Source organism: Rissa tridactyla, chromosome Z (genome assembly GCF_028500815.1).
Source record: "Rissa tridactyla isolate bRisTri1 chromosome Z, bRisTri1.patW.cur.20221130, whole genome shotgun sequence".
Classification (NCBI taxonomy): Eukaryota; Metazoa; Chordata; class Aves; order Charadriiformes; family Laridae; genus Rissa; species Rissa tridactyla.
Genome location: NC_071497.1, coordinates 63,853,288 through 63,868,727, shown reverse-complemented (window position 1 = coordinate 63,868,727; position 15,440 = coordinate 63,853,288). Strand labels below are relative to the sequence as shown.

The following is a 15,440-nucleotide window of genomic DNA, read 5'->3' as shown; positions in this document are numbered from 1 at the left end:
AAACTCTGTAATTATCAGGCAATTACGCTTATATGCCTTAATAGTTTTTGGGCCAAATAAATTAATTTTCTCTTCTGAAAGCTATCAGATTATGTTTTACCTACCTCGTGAATATGGGAAGTTTAAAATGGTCTGACATGGGATAATTGCTCTAGTTATTTTTAACACTAATTTTAATTGAAATATGTTGATTCTTATACTTGTTTCATGTAAATACATAGAAAAAAATACTTCTTGCATGCAAGAGATTCATTATTAAAAATTCAAACAGCTGTAATTATCATCAAAACAAACACTACAGACTTACCTTGAATTCCTGTCCTCAGGACAAAACTGAACCCGCCCTTCCCTGCAAAACTGGCATTTTTGTGTGTATTAAATATCCCTTTTCCACAATGGCCCACACAGATCTCAACCTTAAATTTATCAACGTATATTATTAGGCTGGTTTTACCTAAGAAGGATTTCAAAATATCTAAGGACTTCTTGCAAGTTGTGGATGAACATAAGATCGTTAACAGTTAGTTACATCTACAACTGTCTGAACAGGACTGCTCAAGTAAGCAATTTCTGAGATACATCCTTAACTACTAAAATGGGTTCAGCTAAGGATCAGTTGAGATAGGACCAGTACCTTCTGTGAAAAAGCAATGCTTTATGTAATTCAACTAAGCATGCTATTTTCAGAGAGCAATAACTACACCACAAAAAATGTATGTTTAATTCAAAACCAGGAATACAAAGCTTCAGCATTCCCACTGTTGCAGTGTTTCATAGTTTTTGAGGCCACAGTGTTGGCGTTAAAAGGTGAATATTTTAAAAAAGTCAAAAAATGAAAATAAACCTGGTAGCTGAAAAAGTGCCAGTAACAAAATTGTCCTCATTCTGAAATGGGTATAATCCATTCTAAAAAACTGTTTTAAGTATTAAAGCCTGTTGAGGATTCTATAATGAATACCAAGCTTTTTCCTGTTTTTCCTACTGTAGGAAATTCGAAGTTGCTTTAATTGTTCAAAGATTTTCATCTCACTTCAGCATGATTTAGGAACATCTGGAATTTTCTCTGACAGCTTCTGTACTAAAATCTCAAAAAATCCCCTCTTCATTTTCAAATAACAAATGGTGATGTCTGAGGGATTTTGATGCTCTAGGAGTGCTAGGAGTACTTTAGAAATGCAATACTGTTTCCACATTCGTTCATAATTTTTCACTCAAATATGCAAATCTATTCTAAACATTTGAAAACTGATGAGCTCATGCAGAAAACTTTCAGAGAAAAAAAAGAAAATACTACTTTGGATTCATCTTGATAGCGTTTTTCAAACAAAGGTCTCAGAAGACTTCATGAAAACAAACATCTCTTCTTTTCTTATCAGATGAGGAGCTTAGGCTTCAGCTGGTCTCAAAGTTATGGGAAAGCTGGAAACAATCCTGAGTACTTAGGCTCACATTCCAGGATCCATCAATGCTTATGCTATTTTACTTTAAAAACACTAAATAATGCTGACTGAATTTTCTTTTAAAAGATAAAACATGTCAATAAATGTTGCCATATATTTAACAAAAGTCGTTCTGTGGCAAGTTATGTCATTTTTCCATTTCTTTCCAACAGAAAAAAATTAAACTTCATTAACATCAAACACAGCTATCAGTAAGTGGAAAAAAAAAAGGCAAAAATGGAAAGAAAAAAAAAACACACAGAAAAACACTGTCATTAACTCCAAAACAATGATTTAAAAAGCAGGGAATTAGGCTTTAAAATGCAACTGAAAAGAAATCCAAATGTGTGTAAACATGGAGTTCACACCTATGGTACCCAAGTGTTCCTAAGTCAGTCCTAAAAAGATGTTAGGTTGGGGTGAACATAGAGAGAGAGCAGAGAACACGAACAGAAAAAGATCTCAAAATGCAACATAAAGCTACATAAAGTAAGATGCAACTATGAGAATATTTTGAACTGAAGCATCATGTGCTGGTTTTTTTCTTACTATTTTAACATCATCATTTAATGTTTATACGAGCATTTTTTCATTTTAGAATACACTGACTGTAAAGCCTGGCATGAGTCAAACCACTATGTAAGGCAGCATATAGCAGAGCCATCCCTAACTAATTTGCCACTCTGCAGCCTTCATGTCAACTTTTGTTGCATCTCAATCCTATCCAAAGACAGCATTCTGCAAGATAACCCGGTGGCCTCAAATCCCACTGAAGCAATTGGAATTTGACGGTGCTCAAGTTCTTACCAAGGCCTTAATGATTTCAGCTATATTTAATAAAACATAGTTAACTTGGTGACGATATACACGTGAAAGAGTAATTCAACATTTTTTAAACATTCTTATGTCTAACTGCTTAAAATCTAATTTAGGCTATGAAAATCTATGCCACATTCATATCTGAATCTCCCTGCCTTTCCAATTCTTCTCTTCTATTAGCCATTGTAATCCTATTATCTACTATGAAGTAGTCCATCACTTGCCCATACCAACCAATTCTGATCATTCTTTCACCCAATTCCCCACACCATTTTCTATGAATTATTGCAATTTTTCTCTCCTTCTCTGTATCAACTCTTCAAATCCTGACCAATTCTCTGATACAGAACAGGTACACAATAAATTTAGGCCTAGAGTACAGCAGGGGAAACGTGCCAGACTGTGAATAGTGGCACAGCTACACAAGCAGATTCCTCCCAGCATATTACGCTGTCAAAACTGTTCTGAAGGTAAAGCTAAAATCAGTCTCCAGACAAAATAAATTATATACTGGCAAAAGGCAGCTACAGGTTGATTACATCTGCATTTTAAACACAAAACTGGACTGCTCAGAACTTCCAAAACCAGTTAAAAGGCCCAAAGATTTATTCTACTAGCAAAATAAGTTATTACTGTAAACCTAGCTTTAGTCCTAAGGTCTGAAAGCCAAGCAAATGAAAAATAGTATTTGATTCTACTATTTAGATATTCTGGGGATGCTTTTGATGCCACGTCACTTTGGGATAAAGCTGCAACAGTGCTCAGAAAACAAGTTTAAAAGGTTTTGGTACCCACAGAACACTAAAATAGCGCGTCATCTGGGAAAGACAGACCTTGCAGTTTTGGGGGAGAGCAATTTTTTTTGAGAATTTTTCGTGGAGTGGAAGTAATATACAGAACAACAGGAAAAGGAGAAACTGAGGTGAATGAGCACGATAGTAGTCTCAGGATTGTAAAAAGCAGTGCTTTAGTATTTCAGTAATTAAGGACTTCGGGATGTGACAGATATAAAAGCTCAGGAAATGCATAGGAGCTTCCAAGAACAAAGGCAGCATCAAATACACAGAGGAATAAATGCTGAAGGTTACTGCATGTTTCACAAAATATGCACGCAAGATGCATAGTTCTGATCATCCTATGATCCATACGACAGATACCACCAGAACTACTGAATACAACCTGCCCAAACTAGCTGCCGCTGCTTCATCCCCCCTTGGAGGAGAATGACTTCCTAAGCATTAAACTAGAAGATAACATCTGACAAAGGCCAATATCCTTTCTCTTTTTCTAGGGATATAATAATGGTAAGAACCGTATCATCCTACATTTCGTAATCCTTCCATGTATTTCAAGCAGCTTAAGTGACAGCTTTCCCCACAAAATGAACATACATTAGTACTCTTATTTTACAATCAGTTTGCAAGCAGTACTAGTTAGGAGACTCGTTTTGCAATATTAGAAGCATGTAGATGGAATAATGTTTCCAATCTAATGTTAAGTCTGACGCTTCCTAAAGACAGTGAACTGAAACACTCAGGAAAAACTGTCTCCCAAGCACCGGCCTTTGTAGACAATCTGTACTGTGAGTTTAGTCAGCTGGTACCAGTAAAAGTTACAAGCTCCAAAAGAAGCTGAAATAAGTTACATGAATGAATGGTGATATTATTTTATTTTAAGGTTAGTATTTGTCAGCCTGCCCTGTGCACTGGATCTCATGGAATACAACTGTCCAGGACTGAACTTTTAAGAACAAGCCATTTCTGAGATATAAACAAATGACAAGGTTAGAACATTTTTCAATTCTGTAAAAAACCCCACATTATTTTAGTGCTGTAAAATAACTTGTCAGATTTACTCCATGCTGTCTTCAGAAGTTAGTTTTCAGCTTCAGTTTAACCAAGTGAAAATCATGTCAAAGAGTACTTGAAAAGCATATTTGTGGAAGTTAGAACTGCTTTACAAGGAAAGTATCTCTCAATCAAAACTATAAAATCCTTCCCATAAGGAATGTGTAAATCACATATTTGACTATAATGAAATAATGTTAACCCACTGAACCAAAAGCCAGTATCAAAACACAATAAACCTTCGTAAACAAGAAAGATGTGGACTCCAGTTCCAAATATATTACTACCCGTAATACTAACACATGTATTGCATGTCAAATCTCCTCAAATGAGATGGAACACTTAGTAAACATTGAGCTGTACTGCTCAGTCACTCAATCATACTTTCCAGTCAGGGAACGAGGTCCATTTGTACCACATTTTGAGGAAGCCTGTGCTCACTGCTACCACTGTATACAACACAGGCATAAAACTTACTCCTGGTGTCTCAGTTTTTGAAAGACACTGAATCAGAATCTCAAAAGGAAGCAAAACTACTTTTCAACTGGGAACACTGCATCACCCAAAAGCAGGATTCCCATTGCTACATTCTCCACTGTATCTTACATGTGAACCAAGCAAGAGTTTAAAATGCATCTTAAGTTACTTTTTTTTTTTTTTTTTTTTTTTTAAAGGGTTGACATTCATACTCATTTACCTGAGACTCCACAGTGACTGTGGTCATAGAGACGTTGCTGGTGCATGGTAGATTTTTTGTATATAACATGAGGATGACCATTCTCGTAATTAAAGTTACTAGAATCTTCTGTTATATTCCTTAAAGGCTCAATAAAATACTCTTCATCTTCTGTAGCAATGACTCCATGCTTAAAGAAGAAAATAAGAAATTAAAACTTACAAAAGAAAATAGAAACTCCTATTAAAAAGCCTAACTTTAAAAAACATTTTATTATCATCTATCTCTTTGAAGAAATCCACTACTATAAGCCAAGAGAGAAATAATGAATGAGCCAGCTCTCCTCCACTGGTTTTAGTGGGAGCAGGAGTAAGCACCTATAAGCAACACTATGAAAAAAGAATAAAAATATCATTGCCCTCTTTCTGGAGTTCTTTCCCATCATTTTTGGTGGATGTGGTAAGAAAGCAAAAGATATTCTTGGTGTATGACAAATAATCTCTTCACAGAGATGTTCCAAAACTACATGATTTATATGCATTAGAAGTGACGCCAAGCCAAAATGGCCTTCCTCAAATGCTGAGACCAATATCCCTCTATGGTGCCATACTGGTAGATGCTTAAAGCCACACACTGCACCAAAGAAAAACTGCACAAAGGATTAATTTTAGAACACATATTCAGAGAAACCATTCAGCATTTTACATTCAGATGCTTAATTCCAAAACTGAGCTATTATCAAGATAAAATTATTAATATTAACTTGGGATACACTATCTACACAGCATTTATTCCTAAAACGGTCTCATCACAAATCTGGCAAATCCGAGTTGTTGCAGACTGTGCACTAGGACCTCATTCTCTATACCAAATGAACATTTTTTTTTCCTCATACTGCAATGCAGAATAGTAGATATTCTATTCTCATAACTTTCACATTTGTGAACTCAGCTTCTTCCAAACAGGAAGTGGTTTATGGAAGAAAAGGGAGATTTCAGGCCAACTATGCAATTTCCTGAACCTTCAGCAATTAAAACTGAACTTTAGCAGAAAATCCAGTTTTGGAATCCTTTTGGATATAGAAATATTGCAGAATAAGCCTTCACACCTATATTTGCTAAGCAAAAAACTCTGGCATCCATATCTAGAAAGTTCTTAACATACGAACTTTCTACACCCAGAGAAAGAGCTACCCAACAGGTAGGAGACTGGAAGCAGGAACTTCTGCATTCATATCCTGATTTGATGAATGACAAAGTTCTTTCTACCACACCTTTGATCTGTAAAGCAAGTACTATGCATAAGCCTTTTTTTAAAGGGGTTATTTTTTTCCTCCAATGAGGCCTCTATGATCAACCATAAGACCACTCGCTCCATATCTGCTCTGAATATCCTAAAGCTGTTTCTAAAATCAGGACTTGCCATTGTACTCTTGGTCAAAGCTCTCGCCCTGCTGTTTTGTACATCTAATGCCTGCTGTTCTTCACTCCCAGAATAACTGGATCTCAGTAACAACATAAAACTTACAAAATAAAAAAATCCTGTATAACACATCAGAAAGAACAGTGTTCTCCAAATATAATACATATGAACAAGTATACATATGAACACACGGCAGCTTTCAATTACACGTTCCCTGCACAGTGACTATAACAATAAGTGTTCCTCTTCAGTGGTATTTTCCATTATGAACTCAATTATTTACTCAAGAAGGCAACATCAGGGTCTGTATTCACCTGGAAGATGTGGGTATCCAATTCCTCTCACAATGCCTCCTTGTTACTTGGAGTCTAAGATTTTACTAGAAAATAAATCATTTACTGGTACACTGCTGCTTAAAGAGTCTTGAAAATACAAACGAAATCATAACTGGGTTTGCCAGCTGTGCAGAAAGAACCTTGACAGTCTGGACTGCATCCAGTCTGGATGTCAGACATCTGGGTTCACACAAATCCAGAGCCATTATAAGCTCTGGTGTCACGTTTCCAGAAGAAGAGAGTCCTGCAGAGTGGTTCTGGCCAACACCACCAGGCTGTCCACTTAGTGCCAAGCCTGAGGAGACAGAGGTACCGTCCAACCTGTGGCTCTGTATCTGCAACAGAGCAGGTCAACCTAAATCTGGTTACTCTAGGGCACACATGCTTCATGTCTGCACACAAGTCCAGCCAGGTCAACAAGTCTAAGCATGAATGAGACATTTATATCAGATACTGAAACCAATAGTTTTAAGCAGCGAGACGACCTCAGTGGGAGTGAGTCAATTCAGATGCCATAAACAACACTTAATTGTAGCATTAATATGCAAAAACTATTATGAATGTCTGCAAACTACGATAACAGTTCCTTCAGGTACTAGCAGTGAAAAAGGTTAGGAGCCTATCACTAATTTTTCCTATGCCCAGTCGACATCTATCTCATCTGCCCAAACACTATGGTGGTTTAAGAAGAGATCTTAATAACATTTAGTTGAGGAACTGCAAATAAATTTTAACTTACACCTACCACCAGGTAGTCAGAACATGTATGTGGTCAGTTGCTGCAGCTAGCCAAGTGATTTGATGAACACTGGAAACTTGCTTGTCCTGCATATGCCCTTCACATAAGCCTGGCATACTTATACCATTTTAAACCTAATTTATTAATTTTGCTGTCAAACAATGAATGAATTGTTTATGAATGAAAATGAAATAAATTGAAATAATGCCCTTTTAAAGTATTAAAAAAAATTAATTTTAATTTTTTTTCAGTTTTCCAATTCTATTTGAACAGTTTGTGAATCAAACTACTTCTCCGAAGCATAAGAAACGTCATTAAGACATAAGAATGACCAGCAAAAGGTTTTGTCAAAATACCATGAGTTTAAGAAAAAGCTGAATGCCCCATGTAGATCACTACAAGCAACATTCCCAAGATTATTATCTAAAACAGATTGTTTGAGGTCCTGTGTTATCCAATCCCACTACAGACTGCCAATTCCTGATGACATATATCAGGTCTGGATCCAGCAGTTTGACATGCTCAGACAAATCTGTGAATCCACATGGAGTTCCCCTGAATTTGGGAAAAGGAATCTTTTTCTGTCAGGCTGTCCAGCTGGGGCGTTAACCTCCTTCAGATGGGCGACGTCCATCAGTTGCAGACACAAAAAGGAATTACGGAGGACAAGTAAGTGCATGCCTTTTCCACACAGTACTACTGTTTTACAATTTCTCCATGCCTTGAACCTTTCTAGACTTTATGCTTTATCCATTTTTAATACGAAGTAGTAGCAACAGGAACTTCTGAAAACATGTCAGTGTTGTTCGGTATGTCTACAGCTGTCTATGCACTTCAGTGTGAGCAAAAAGACTGCATTAGTTTACTGTATTCTTAAAGATGAAAAAAATAGTGATCTGGCTTGAGACAATACATCATGGAATCTAACAAGACACCTTGAAACTAGGACAGGGACAGCTTAATTTTCTGAATACTAAGTCTATAATGCAAATGCATATTAGTACCAAAAAGAACTCTAAAGACTCTGACCTACAACACTAAATCCTTTTCAGTATAATTTCTGATCTTTATCAATTATTTTATAAATTACACATTATTTTACATATGATTCAAAAACACCATACTATATGCAATTTATAATCTGTAAAAGTAGATGCACTCTTTATGGTAGAATCAGCTTTCAAATGAGCTAATTTAAGAACAATATGAATAACTGATACACATATGAATTTAGGAATACATGAAACAAACATGAGGTATTCCAGCAAAATAATTCCTCCTTTAACCAAGTATGGTCATGCTTTTAGCTACAGCCTACTTTGTGCTTTCTTTATCATTTCTGTTTGGATGGAGGCATCGGTGCTTCCCAGCACAAATGTTACTCAGTGCATGGAACTTCACATGCTGTAGAAATACTTAGAACCACAGTAGCCTCAAGATATGATTTAACCTCTCATTTGCTTTCCTAATAATAATCACTCTCTACACATTTTAACATATTTCCCACCACTGGGCCCTTCAGTTCATAATGAGAAAATCCACTACTGCAGAAAACTTGTTTGAGCACTCAGTTAAGAGCTTTGACTCCTGCCAGAGGACAGAGATCGGTCAGAATACAAAAAGTTTTGTTTCTCCTCAGTTCCCCTACTACAAGCTCCAAAACTTTTCTTCTTTAAGACTTGCTCCTCTCAGAATTAGACAAACTTCCTTCCCTTAAGGCGAAGTTCTCTCTTCAGCCAGTCTACCACTGTTTCTTCTCCTCTTTTCCTTCAATATGACATACTCAGCTTAGGCAATGCCTCAGCCTTGTTGCCTTGCACCCAGCATCCAAAGGCCCCAAAATACTGCTCGTTGCAGACTCTTTCATGAGAAGGGCAAACCTGCAATCCATCCACAAATGTAACATCCACTAAAGTAAATATGAGTTTGGAAGCCAAAAAGCCTGCCGGACAAGACCTTCAATTTCCTCACATGACTGCTCGCTGGATTATAGAGCTTTCCTCATAACTTCAGACAATTTATAGCATAATCAGGGCCCAGCAGATGGAAACTGCTGGAATGAAAATTCAGTAAGTAGCAGCCTGTAATTCTGGGGTGCTTGGTAATGAGACATATAGAGGGAGATGCTGAAACAGGGAACAGCTACAGGGAAATGAACTGACTGCTCATCACTAACAAAACTGAGAAAAAGCCCTCCTTGCACTAGAACTTGTCTCAGATACTGTAAGTGTTCTTCACAGTCATACAACTTCTGTTAATTAGGCCATGGTCTCACCTGACCACCGTGAATAACTAAACAGAATAACTCAAAACATTCACTAAGGGGAAGAAATTTGATTCATGTGGCAATACTGAAGCCTAACAGACAACTGGAATAAATGGAAAGCTTAAATTTTGCTTGTTAGCAACACTCACTGTTAAAGATTACTACTTGTTTTAGAGTTAAACTTAAACCAACTGACTTTGAGACAGATGTTAATCAAGGACTATGCAGAACATGATTGTCAGTCTCTTTCAGACCAACAATCAGACTGGAAAATACAACACCTTAACCACATCACATTCTGAACTATCACTAATTCCAAAACAAGAAACATTGTCTTCAGCATTCACTGCCAATTAAATATGTTCTAACCAGCAGATGTATAATAAATATTCATCAGTAGGAATTATTGTTTAAAAATAACTCTGTGATGGATGTATCTGAATAGAGTAGTAACTCCCATACTCAGTGCTCTGGAAGGCCCTGACAACAGGGGATGACAGAGGAGTTTCTGTAGGGTAGAGGATGATGCAGTCTCGAGCCTCCTGCTGCACCCCTCTGCAGGATCCCTGCCTCCCTGAGGAATACCCTTGTGTCACCCCTGTCACTGCTTCTGGAGCATGACAGGAGCCTCACACGCCTGTGGCTTGGCCTTTCTAGGAGATGCAGTGGACACCTGACACTTGCTGTCCCAAGTAAGAGGCATGACCATGAAGAACTTGAGAGTGCCAGTCGTGGTGTGCCCAGAGATTGGATAAAGGCTGCTTTAATACAGACCAGGAATACCTGAAATATGCAAGAGCTGACAACAACTGAAAGTACCAAAACTGATGATTTAACTGGGAAGCTCTTCACCCTAAAGTTAACTTATAAACACTAAGTTTAAATACTGACACCCAGAACCACAAAACAACAGGCAGCTTCCCTCCAGCAAAACAGCAATGCTGAGGACAGAGGGAAAACACGCAGCAATGAGAATACTAAATGTCACCTCAGGGTGTGAGGCCCAGAAGGAAAAAAAAAAAAAAAAAAAAAAAAGATTCTGCTTCACCATGACACCTTCCATGCTACTAAATTCTTGGAAGAAAAAAAGCACCAAGAGGAGGGAGAGATGGGCAAAGCTGATAGGAGAACACGGACTTTTTCTGCAAGAGTCAGCTAAGGCAAGAGCAGGCGCTCTTGGCTCACTCCCTGGCCAAGGTCAGAGAGGAACTGAAACGGGGGCACCACAGCACTGGCTGCAGGCTCCAAGAGGGGCAAATAGTCTTCCAGCAGAAGCTCTGGAGATAGAGACATGCAGCCTCTTTTAAAGAGGTGAGTCCTGAAAGTGGGGACTATATAATAATATAGTATTATTAGCTGAAAAGAACTCCAACGCAAAGTGATTGACGATATATAGTTTAAGAGCTTAAATAACTGTGGCAAAAAAGTTATTACATGTAAACTGCAAAACCGAAGTGAAAATTGTACTAAATTCAGACCTATCTGCTACAAGTCTGCATTAACCAAACTGTGATACCACACTCAATGGAACACCATTTTAACAACATTTCTTTGAAAGAGTTCACTTAGCCCTAGAAATACCCATTAAATTATTTTTCCTCAAGAATACTCCAAAATGTTAACGCAGGCTGCATCAGGGATATCACAAGTAGCTGGCTGTAATGCTACCTATGTAGGTCTGAAGCAGATGGCTTTTACTCCTAAACAACGTCCCAAGATGTTATTTACTGTACTCAACAGCACTTCCAAGGACAAATGGGAATCAGTTTAGTAAGTCTGTGTAAACTCTTTTTTTCCCCTTAGCAATTAGGTAGATCTGCCTATTCCTAACGAGAAGCCTGACCAGTGTTCTACAATAATTAAAACCAGAATGAATAACCATAATATATACACATATTTTTACTAGAAGAATTACTGGCTCTTGATTTAGTATTTCCTAGTCATGCCCTTCTATTTTAGTATTTTGTTACTCAATAGTCTGTTTTTTCATTTTTTGTGTTTGTTTTCTAATTTCTGTTGGGAATAAAAGAACCTTTTTCCCATGCAAGTACTACCGTCACGTGATCAAATAAAAGAAGAGATGAGAATAAGAGAGAGATGTGAATTTCTAATCCTACTTCTAAAGGCAACTGTTTACAATATGTGAACAAAATATCTCTTAAAAAAAGTAAATTAGTTACTTCCTGATGTGGGTACTTGCAAAGGACCTACCTTCCTCTTCACTCTTTGAATTTATAGCAATGACGACTTCTGCACCATGCAATTCCTCTCCTCTATTATCTACTCAAAGTTCCTAAACCCAGCTTCTCAGAGACAAGCAGCGGGTGTTCAGTTCGGTCAACGTCCCTCTGGAGAGATTCAGCAACCTAAACGATGCACTGTTTCCTCCTCCCTGCCCCTCGGGCTTGGAACATTTTTGTAAGTTGTAAGGATCTTAGCACAGACCTAATCTTGCAGCCCTAGTGCAGACACTGTAAACTCTGAAAAATGTTGCCTGCTAAAGGACTACAGAATTGGGTCTTAGTACTTACAATTAAGCTTGAAAAACCAAAGACTACTCTTCCTCAGGGCCCAGATCGGGTTTTGCGGTTTTTTTTGGACCTTCTTGTCTGCTTGCTTGCCGCAGGGACCCAAAAAAACTGAGATACGTCAATTAAAACTGAGATACGACAAGCACACTATTATACTAGAACACGTAACGTGCACTTACCAGACCATTGCAGTTGCTTAAGGCCACTTTAGTTGTACTGTGTTGGTCTTGCAAATATCCTGTGTAATGACAGTGGTCTAAAAAATCGTGCTTCCATTGCGGTCCATCTTTCCCCCAGTATTCTACTGTAAAATGTCTGGACACCAAATCTGTGTTGAGAGTCAGGTTTAAATGAAAGTGCTTGCCATAGGCAGAAAGTTTAAAAAATAATTTAGATGCTGCCAGTTCTTGGTCATAAGGGTCTGTGCTCCTCCTCCTTCTTGAGGGTTTAGCATTTTTCACAGTAAAGCTGAGGAAGGCTCCATTTTGATCAACCCTTATTGGGATTGTTAGTTGGTAGTGTTCAAGGTAAGACAGGAATTCCTCTTTGTAATCACAAGGTAAGACAGTCCAGGGAGTGGGCATAGAAGAGAAGAAAATATAACAGGAAACAACAAGTAGTAGTATAAACATAAACCATACTTGGCTAGATCTCATCACCCTCATGAGTAAAAGTCATCTTCAGGTAAACGCAAGATGTAGCGTTTTACTAAATAAAATAAAACGTTCTTTTCTTTCTTTTTAAGTCAAGAAAGTGTGTTCAGTTTCCTACTAACTTAATGTCACTGGAAATACAGACACTTTTAACTACGTAGCTTTTCCTATTGACCCAAAATATGTAAACATTTGGGGCTAAATTCTAACCTAGGAAGGACACATTCTTCCCAGTGATACAATTCAAAGACAAAAGCTATTAGATCTACCTGCAAGAATAAAACCAGTAGTAATGAAAAGTATTATATTGTAAAAACACGTAAATGGCTCTTCATTTCATTAAAAATATACAAATATTAATGGATCAAAGTAAGATTAAATCCTTACTTCCTAGTCTAAAAACATGTTAATGTTGTTATGGCAAGCCTCTTAACTATTATCAAGTACAATATTTTACTAGATTTAATTTGCAAGACTTTCCTGCAGTTAGAAGTAGACAGAAAAAAAATTTAATCAGTTTTGCTGTATTTAAACTCCCATGACAATGAATCATGAAACTAAGAGCAGAGCCCATATGATCTCATGAATTACATAAATGTGGTTTAGAAAATATTACCCAAATACAAGGCAAAAATAGATGTTTCTTGTTAGCTACAGAGGTTGGAACCCTACCTTGAGAACTATATGAAAGCTTGTTGTCACTGTGAAATTCCGATGAAACCATGAGTAGGCTCAAAATCCATGTCCACGTCTTCCAAAAAATTTCCATAATTTAGAAAAACAGAAAGCTCTTTTTTTTGTTGTTTTTTTCCTCCTTGGAGAGCTACCTGTGTGCTATCGAGTTAACTCCACTCCAGAATCGCACCATAACAGGTATATTTATTTTATACTACTTCCAAATTAGCTATTGGATGTTCCACATTTTGACAGGTATTCTTTTCCAACAACCTGTACTTTCTTCTACATCTGCAGTCATTTTCTCAATTCAAAATAAGTATTTGTAAGATTCCTTAAGATATCAGTAAGACGTTAAACTGGATAGCTACTGAACTTGCTCCATTTCTTTTCCTGAAAAACAAAAGAAAATGAGTCAAGGCAAATTCTTTCTACTAAAACAGACCTATACCACAAAACACTAAGCCACCATAGTGAACTACACAATGTAACATTTTGAAATCATATTCAACCATTATTACTTTTATGGTCCAAGATCACAATCTTACAAAAACCATGAATTACCATTAACCTTGAACAGCAGATCCATACAGCTTAAGGCGCGCATATTGACTTTATATTAAATAGGCATAAGGATTCATAAAATCAAGGTTTCTTGTTGCTCAAATACTGCATTCAGTCTTGTTCCAGCTATAATCAATGCTATGCACTCCTTGATTTCAGCAGTGAATAACTAGACCCAATACACTGGTAGACAAAGGAAGAACCTGGGAAACAATCCAGAGTACAGTTATCTGCAGCATGTATTTTGTTATTACCTGGGCCTGGGTTGTGCTTATGCAGGCAGAATTCTCATTCACTTAGATGGGAATGCTGCACGTTCTAGTACCAAAGAACAAATTTTGGTATCTGAAGCTATTTATCACACATATTCTACTTCTTAAAATATTTGTTAGCAAATATGGGGTTTGTATGTATCTTATCTACAATTTGATGTAGTAGTAGAATAGTATTTTTATTTTAATTTTGCGGGTCACGCAATTGAGCAAATAACATGTTACTTGCCTTTTTTTTTTTTTTTTTTTTGCATTTCAAACACTATTGTAGTAATACTAAAAAGCAGCTCAAGCTGCAGCCAGGGATTAAATGGAAGATCTATGCAGTCAACTAACAGTCCAGTATCAAGGGACACCAAACCATGTGTTGTATCAGCTGGTACTAATCAGTCCCCTTAAGCACTTGCAGCACACCTGTGCACAGTGCAAACTCTGCTGAGGCAGAGAATGGAGAAACAGAACACCTAAGAAGGGAATATTGTTTAAAAACAGATTTCCAAAGGCATAGAGTCACTTACAGATGCAGCAGATAAATTGGCCTTTCTAAAATTCTGGGAATTATTTACAACTTTCATTACGAAGGGTAATACTCCTGCAGCCAGTGGATTATTTGTAAAGGTTAAAGAGTTGTAGCATACCATCTCAAGAAAAATCAACGTCATGCAAATACTATTTACAAACATCACAGTTAATATTAGGAAACTTCTAGACCAATTTGAAACACATCTAATTATTACCACATAAATGGGGTTAATCTGATCATTCCAATACCTACATTTTAAATATATTTCAAGACAGCACATTGGATTTAATCAGGTTTGTAGAGGGAATAAAAGACACTTTGCAAGCACAGCTTGGGTTTAGTACTATTTTTTTCTGGGGACGCATAAGGCTTTAGTGATGCCATTCACATGTGGCAAGGCCTCAAAGCACATTAATAAAATCTCTGGTCTGGCCTTCCACGTGAAACCCTTTATTTCCTAGCTAATATTTAGTTACAGCTTTTAGACTTTTACAAGTTTTGAAGAGACTTAATCAACCCCATACTCGTCAGGTACATTAGTACACTAAACAATGTCCCTTATTTATAATCTGAGAATGTCCCGTTTCACATTTCTGTCACTGAATCTGGCTTTGTCCCTATCTGCTAATGAGTTGCCTTCTTCTCCTTGCATGGATAATTAAAATCTGATACGAGCACC

General features: G+C 37.2%; 1 protein-coding gene across 2 annotated transcripts in view; it reads right to left on the bottom strand.

Annotated features, from left to right (window-relative positions):
- The window catches only part of ADAMTS6 (ADAM metallopeptidase with thrombospondin type 1 motif 6), a 153,890-nt gene that overhangs the window by 134,946 nt on the left and 3,504 nt on the right, over window positions 1-15,440 (bottom strand). Inside the window, exons 2-4 of one of the 2 annotated variants that reach the window (XM_054186912.1) lie at window positions 13,400-13,795; window positions 12,254-12,618; window positions 4,803-4,971 (exon numbers count right to left, since the gene is read on the bottom strand). In XM_054186912.1, the coding sequence (XP_054042887.1) occupies window positions 4,803-4,971; window positions 12,254-12,618; window positions 13,400-13,496 (631 nt within the window). In that variant the 5' untranslated portion in view covers window positions 13,497-13,795. Of the gene's footprint in view, window positions 1-4,802; window positions 4,972-12,253; window positions 12,740-13,399; window positions 13,796-15,440 lie in introns of those variants that run through there. The other variant, XM_054186911.1, reaches the window with a different exon arrangement.